At 39.3% G+C, this 7,744-nt stretch overlaps 2 protein-coding genes across 2 annotated transcripts; one reads left to right on the plus strand and one right to left on the minus strand.

The window, feature by feature from the left end:
* Nucleotides 1-1,275: 1,275 nt before the first annotated feature.
* On the minus strand, nt 1,276-2,604 carry LOC118761459 (serine/threonine-protein kinase PLK1-like). Its single transcript, XM_036499356.1, has 2 exons — nt 2,165-2,604; nt 1,276-2,121 (listed from the first exon to the last, which is right to left on the minus strand). Exons 1-2 carry the CDS (start codon nt 2,338-2,340, stop codon nt 1,713-1,715), a joined length of 585 nt encoding a protein of 194 aa, XP_036355249.1. The 5' UTR covers nt 2,341-2,604; the 3' UTR covers nt 1,276-1,712.
* Nucleotides 2,605-6,845: 4,241 nt separating this feature from the next.
* Nucleotides 6,846-7,259, plus strand: LOC115229779 (PRKCA-binding protein-like). The gene has a single exon (XM_029800075.1). The coding sequence runs from the start codon at nt 6,846-6,848 to the stop codon at nt 7,257-7,259; it is 414 nt and encodes a 137-aa protein (XP_029655935.1).
* The last annotated feature ends 485 nt before the right edge of the window (nt 7,260-7,744 follow it).

The following is a 7,744-nucleotide window of genomic DNA, read 5'->3' on the forward strand; positions in this document are numbered from 1 at the left end:
CATAAATCAAGCTTGGTTAGAAGTATCAGAATTGACAATTACAAATTGTTTCAAGAAAGCATTTGAAAATGCATTAATGCAGAATCTGACAGAAATAGAACAAACAGGTGATGAAAATTGTTTGATTCATGAAAATGATCAAACTCGTTATACAGAACTTTGCGAGAAAATTAACACAGCAAAACCAAGTTGAAGAGGAAGATGAAATAATTTATGTTCTGACAGTATATGAAGCTAGTGAATATGCAAAGGCGCTTGAATTATGGTTTATTGAGAATGATTATGAACAAATAGGAAAAGTATACAAAATAAAAAAAATTAAGAAATTATCAAACTAATCATTCTCAAAAATCACCGATTGCATGATTAAGATTTCTAAATAATCTTTGTAATTATAATTTAATATTGTTCATTGTTATTTTGAGTTCTTGTTCTATTTTTTTGTTCGCTATAGACAATAGTGAACATGGTGTTTTGACGTAAACATTTTGTTAACTATAGAGAGGGTTGACTGTATTTTCTTTAACATTGCAAAGATTGAATGATTAAACAGTTATCGACAAATTTGATGAGCATAACATTAATGTTAATGATCATCGCATCAATTGAGATTACCTAGTTTAATAGGAATAAAACACGACAGTAAGACAAACTGTAAGGTGTGAGACAGGTCATTGCGATTGCCATTAATTAACTCGTATTTGCAGATCACTTAAAATTGATGATAGTTGTTTCACAAAACAATGAATTAATATTCGTACGAATCAGCCTAATAGAACTGGTACTTTTCATTCCGAATTCAATTTATTTTGTTTTTTAAATTTATATCCGCTGTAATCGCCCACTCGAGTAGTTTGAAATTCCTTAAAAGGATTCTTAATTTTGTTGTATTGCTCGAATCTGCCTTGAATATATTTCATACCAGTGACCAACACAACTGACTGGTGTACACGACAAGTCCATTTCCATATAAGCCTAACTCACGAATTACATTTCTTTACTGATAATTCAAAAAATATTGTCTGAATATCCACAATCGTGTAAATTAGAATAAAATAGTATCAATTAGCGGCCATGTCTTCAAAACTGAGTTTTCTGAGTGTGTCGACAAGTGGTGAGTTAGTCGCCACAAAGTCAGCAAGCGAATAACTGATGGTCCTCCTGTAAGTAGTAAGGACAGTGACGACGACTCCTCCTTCCCCGTGAGAACACACCACCTTCTTTCTATCCCGAAGAGTGTTGATCTAAACTGAAGGACACCCCCCTCACCTGGACAGACCCGTCACTGAGTGCCATGATGAGGACATCCTGGAGTCTCCTATAGAAGACGAGGTGAGTGGGCATGTGTTGAGGACAGTCCTCACTCCTCACTTTGTTCTGCAGTGACATGAGTAGTAGTACAGTCTTGGACGTCACCAAAGCAAACATCAATCGAAAGTCCCCACTCTCCTTGGTCAACTGGTCCTCACTGTTCGACACGTGCATAATCTTGGACTGTCCACTGGGCGAACACCACCAGACCATTCTGTGTCACATTAGCCAACCCAACCCAGCCCTGCAGACCATCACGTCACTCCTCATGAGCATTCCCACTGTCCCCTCCGACAGTTTATAGACTAATCCCCCTGGGTGGGCATTCCACCTCTTTATCCACTTTGGACTGTGCTTGAGTGGGAGAATGTTCGGCCGAGTCCTCCTCTCCTTCAGTGCCCTCACAAGTTGTGTGATGACCTGCGATGAACTGATTTGTCTGTCTGAAAGACTTGACCCCGAGTTGACCTTCTAGAACAGTCCACAAGACAGCACACCTCTTTGACTGGCACCTCCTTGGAGGACAATTTAGAAAAGTGGATGGAGCCAATGAGTGGTCGTCTGGTGGCATCCCTGCTCAACATGTTGGCCAAGAGTGTCCTCCAGTCGGGGGAGAGTGTGTTGGGCATGGAGAAGTGGCCAGAGCGGACACGGGCGTATGTCTCCTGGACGGTGTGTGCGTGGAATGGGGGTCGGCCGAGGAGGAAGGCATAGAGGACACACCCGAGGGACCAAATGTCCACGGGGAATGAGTAGCCGGACTGGTGGAGTATTTCGGGGGCAATATAATTGGGAGTGCCACACACCTTCCTACCATTAGGACAACACAATCCACAATTTGAGTTGTCTTGGCTTACATTGAGTGGCCAGTCCAAAGTCAGCCAGTTTAACTGTGTTTGCAGAGAAGAGAATATTGCTTGGTTTGATGTCTCGGTGGATGACACTCCGAGAGTGAATGTACTCCACTCCAGCACACAACTGTCGCATTATCTCCTTCACCTCCCCCTTTTTCATCCTCTCCCCCACCATATCCGCGCCAGTCTACCCACTCACCACACATCACACCTTCTTGTTACACAATTCCAGAATTATAAACACATGGCTATCCAATTCAAATGAACTGTGGAATTGGACAATGTTCACGTGGGTCAGTTGTTGGTGGAGTGACACCTCCCGAATGACCTGCCAATGAGTGGACTGCACACCTTGGCCAGTCTCCTTGCTCTGTCAGTGCTGCCCAATCTCACAATCTTGCCTGCATATGTGCATGTGGGAGTGTATAATTCATAGCATGTGGCGAACCCTCCCTTGACTGAATATATTCCAATGTACCTTCCCGAGGAGTCTGCCCTTCTCGAATGTGTGCTGACAGCACTGCATTGCATGTTCACTGCGTGTTTATCTGTTATATTGTCGCGCTTAACGTCTGTGGTTTATTCCATTGAGGACATTAATAGTGGTTATTTGAGTGCCCTGCAAACACTCAATACTTCCCTGGCACATCATTCACCCACCCAACAGTCCTGTCAGTCAACTTCCTCACAAACTGTCTTTACGACTTCTTTATATCATCCAACCAAGTCCTCTCCACTTCTACCCACGTGTCTGTCATCCACCTATGCATGCTCACCCAACCAATTACTCCCCTCCGTGCTGATTAACCTATGCACGTGTCTGTCTTCATCTGCCCTTGCCAAATCTAGGAAAACTGCAAAATATGCCTCGTTGACCGACATCTGCTGCTTCATCCCTCTGGCTTTCAAGACCAGTGGAATAGTTGGACCCAAAGCGCACAAACTCCTCCCAGAGATTGGTTTAATCATCTCGAGGAGGAGTCACGACAGTCGTGACGAACTGGCTTTTACAGCGGATATCGTTTGCGATATTACGTGGAAATTGCCTGTCCATCCGCTCAACGACTCATCTAATTTAGTTAACTTCTCTTTTTTCTTGTTACCATTTTACTTAAAAAAATTAAATTACTCTTTACAATGGTTTTTGTTAGATTATCAAAAGAAATGCTTTCAAAAATAAGATTTATAAAGATTCCGCCTGTTTAGACGAAGGACTGTCAAAGAAAAAACGCTTTTGCATTAGAAATTCCTCGAAGATTTTACATTTTGACGGAGAAAAAGCTTTTATTTTTGAAAAAGGGAAATTGTCGAGCTTCTTTGCGACTGACGAAGCTGAACTAAAGCTGAAAACTATTGAGGTAAGCGTATTGATTAGAATTTTAAGGCTGAGCACAATTTTAACCATTTTGATATAAAAAGGATAAGATTCAAATCGACTTTTCCTCCGGATAATGAAAAAATCTAAAATTTACATGATTGTTAGACTAATGATCAAATTAGTGATCAAATTACTAATCTGTTTATAAACACAATTATTTAGTGAAAAAATCGAATAAAGTTCTTTGTATAGTGTTTTTTAATTAATTTTTGTAAATCATCTGAGATGTGTTTCAATTTTTTACAGTATCGTTTTTTATATTTTGAGAAAAGCAATTTGAACAAGAACTTGATTTAATGACAATTTTAATTGCATCAAATAAAGTGATTGGGCTAATATCGTAACTCTCCTTGACCTGGCCATCTTCCGCATTAAGTATGATATCTTCAACAGTGTATTCTTTTTGAAACAGTGCAATGATTTCATCGTCATCATTGACTTTTCTGTGTAAAGCATATCTTCAATCATAATTTGGCTTAGCTCATTATTGTGTGCCTCAATATTTGGATCTGGGGACAACTCTTGTTCAGCATAAGACTCATCAAGACTTTGAATAATTCCAACTTTTTTGAAACAATTACTAATAGTTTCTTGTTTCGCACTCGTGAAGTAACAATATTGCGTTTCTAAGATTAACAAAAAAGTCTAATGATTAACAAAAAAGATCAAGCGAGTTTATATAATCAACCACTAACTTTTTTCTGTAGTGACGCTTTAGATTTTTTATTATTCCTGCATCCATTGGTTGAAGATGAGCAGTTGAGTTCTTTGGAAGCTTTATAACTTCAATGATTGGAAAATTGTCCTTTAAAATGTGACTTGCACGTTATCAAAAAGTAAATAAAATTTGTTGTTATATTGTTTCAGTTCGTCATCAAGTAGCAGCATCATGCAATTAAACAAATTTGCATAATAATGACAATATTTTCCAACATTGAATCCTTTGAAACACCTTGGTTTTTTGCTGTGGCCAATAACAAAAGATGTCATTTTAATTGATCCAGTTGCATTAGAACATAAAGCAACAGTTATTCGAACTTTAGATTGTCCTATGCCTTTTCTTTGGCTTAATGAAATCGTTCTTGTAGGAAATACGTGAGGAACTTTCAATTTCAAATTGAATTGATTTTTAAATCTATATAGCCATCTTTTGCTAAATTGCAAGTCTTCAATATTTAGCTTTAGTCCAAATTCCTTTGCTTTAGTAATAATAATTTCATCAGTCAGGTAACCGTTAATAGCATTCATTCGAGATATCCATTCTATCAATGAATTCTCAAGCAGTTATTTTTCAAAATTTCAGATAAAGTAGAAATTCCTAGATCCAGGTTTAATTCTCTTCTGCTAATTTGAGACAATTAATTCAGAGACATTTTCCCCGAATGCTTAATTTTACAAATCTCTTCTTTTAAATAAGTCGTTTTTTTAACCATAGAATTAGGAAAAGCGTTAAAAAGGAATTCATAAACAATATTTTATAGTCAAACAAATTTAAAAATACAACTTATCGGAATGAACTGCACGCCTTTCTTTATGCAAAAACCCTACTATCCTCGGACTTACTTTTGATCCAACTATGTCTTTTAACAAGCATGTCTTTAGCATTTCTGACAAGGCAAACAGACATACTAAAAAGCAATAAGTGGTCACATTAAAGGTGCCCAGAAGACTTACAAACAATACATACGTCCTATTAAGTTATGCGAGTCCAAGCGGAACCCCCTCCCTATCTACAAGCTCGACAATGGCAATTCAATCAGTACAAAACAAGGGTGTGCGCACAATATCTGGGTGTCTGAAATCAACCCAATTGATAACCTCCACTGTGAAACAAACCTTTTGCCAATTGTAGATCATCTAAATATGAGAGGAGCGCAATTTTTATTTGCATCTCGAATTCCCTATCATCCATGTTCTGCTCTAAATGTGCTAAACGGAAATTCTCGTTCAGTGAAAAACATGTCGGGGAATCTATATTCCCGGATCCTTGCTAAAATTGATGACCTGCACCAATGTCCATATCCAATTCGATATCTACGTCAGCAATTCTTAAGCTGACGCCTAACTCGTGTTCGATAAACCTCCTCCGGTCGTTCACCCTTTTGAATTGCTTCTCGACCGTTCGGCTCAGACAAACTTGGCTCGTTTCCCTTCTGGTCATCACTCCTCATTAAACCACTATGCACATAAAATGGACTTCTCAATCTCCCGTGTTTGTCCCATTTGCTGTGCTGACAAACACACAACACAAAATTAAATTATACATACAGCTCAACAGATGCTGTCAATGTAATTAATTAGTTTGAATCGATTATTAATTTAGTTTGTATTACATGTTTTTTAATATTCTCAGAAAATATTGTTTTATTATTAATTAAAAGTATGTTTTAATAATAGAATAAACGAATAATTGAATACACTTATGAATACTAAATCAATGGAAAAGTTGACGAGTCTAATTTTCTAAAATAGAACCTTTGAAACCAACACAGTCAAAATCGAAATTTTAAAGGAATGCGGGGCCAAGTTCGGGATCACCATCGGCGGGGGACACCCCATGTGCCCTGTAATCTACGTCGTAAACATCTTCGACTCGGGAATCATTGCCGCCGACGGAAGAATAAATTCGGGGGACGAACTGGTCTCAGTCAACGGAGTCAGCTTCCATCGAATGGCCCGACATGAAGTAGCCCAGTACATAAGATCCCTCAGTGTATCACTAAGTGAATATTCCAGGGAACGCTTACCCTTGTTCTGAAACTTCTCAGAATTCCGGAGTCTATGGGCATGACCTTCGACACTCGTTCACCGCACTGTCTCACCAATAGGCCTCAAGAAGGCAAAGCATTGGTTTGTCCACAAATTTGGAAGGACTACTGCCGATATTCTCGGACTGACCAGGGCAGTCATTCTCAACGGTGCCGAGTTACGTGGAATTCTTTAGATCCCCTCAATGTGCGAATAGACGAGTTGGCAGCAAAGAAACAGTTCTACAAGTCCCTAATCAGAAAGGCCACCAGTCTTTTAGACGCGTACTCCAGCCTGACTAAGGTGGAGAGAGGTCAGATACTCGCTGACCTTCAGACTTTGGCCGGAAACTCGACGCCTTCGGAGAGGACGACTCCGTCCATGTCCGGAACGCTTTTGTCCAGTTTAGGAATGCGCACGACAACATTGCAGCCATTTCGGAAAACTGCATTGTGGACGCAAGAAAGGTGACCAATTGGCCTATTTTAGATTGTGGATGACTTGAGTGTGTTCGTAGAGGCAGTTGTTCCCGACGTGATCCACTCTATTCGGACATGTCTGTTAGTCAAATTCGAATACTTGGTGGGTCCATGTGCTATATTCAGGCCTATTCGCTCAAAGTGAAGGAGATTGAGGACCAAATGGATTGTTCTCTGTACGACTATTCAGACAATTACTTCGACGGGAATATTGAATATCGAATATTTCTACGATGCAAGCAAATGAGCAGAAAAAAGTACTTTTCCATGAGAGAAGACGTCTTGACCAAACTTGACTTGGTCGACGATCGACACGGTCAAACACACGTGGATTATTTCTTAGGGAAGAACATGAACTTGCATTTCCGACGATTGGTAGCTGTCTTGCACGATTGGCATTCCTCTCTCCACTCAATCGCAGACTCTTCCTTGTCTTCCACCTTCCCTATCCCAATCGATGTCTCTAAATCTTATCTAACATTGAATTGACTTCTTTGTTGGTTAAACCGACTATTCCCTTATTAAAATCACGTGATTCATTTGAGGGGAGTGATTGTACTTGTTAATCGGTACTTGTATCAAAATGCTATCGAGACACTTAAAGAAAGGGAATGTCCTTCATATAATGTGGGTGCCCATATTGAGAACAGGCATTCTTCGAATAACCCTAATTTATCACGTAGCCAAAGTAGGCTGCTTAGTCCTCATAGTGTCCGAAGAGGTAATTAATGTGTCTTGGTACCTTTTATTCTCGATGTGGAGTTAATATTAGAAAGAAGTGATAAGATGTCTCTCCAAATAATACTATCTAGAAATTTTTGTTTTAATTTAAAAATTTTTACGAATGAATGAGGTTACAAAATGAGGAAGAATAAAACGTCGGAGAAGAGGATTGGTTGGCTGTTCCCGTGGAGAATGCCAATTGGAATTCTCAGCCAGAGACACGATAATTCCTAAGGTCTACTTTTGCGTGA

The sequence above is a fragment of the Octopus sinensis genome, unplaced genomic scaffold (genome assembly GCF_006345805.1).
Source record: "Octopus sinensis unplaced genomic scaffold, ASM634580v1 Contig13674, whole genome shotgun sequence".
Lineage (NCBI taxonomy): Eukaryota > Metazoa > Mollusca > Cephalopoda > Octopoda > Octopodidae > Octopus > Octopus sinensis.

Excerpts from the sequence above, each read along its gene's own strand:
- LOC118761459 (XM_036499356.1), bottom strand. The coding sequence starts at position 2,340 with ATGGTGGGGGAGAGGATGAAAAAGGGGGAGGTGAAGGAGATAATGCGA. Across the intron at positions 2,122-2,164 it reads GGACTGGCCACTCAATGTAA|GAAGGTGTGTGGCACTCCCA; the intron begins GCCAAGACAACT and ends TCCTAATGGTAG.
- LOC115229779 (XM_029800075.1), top strand. The coding sequence starts at position 6,846 with ATGTCTGTTAGTCAAATTCGAATACTTGGTGGGTCCATGTGCTATATT.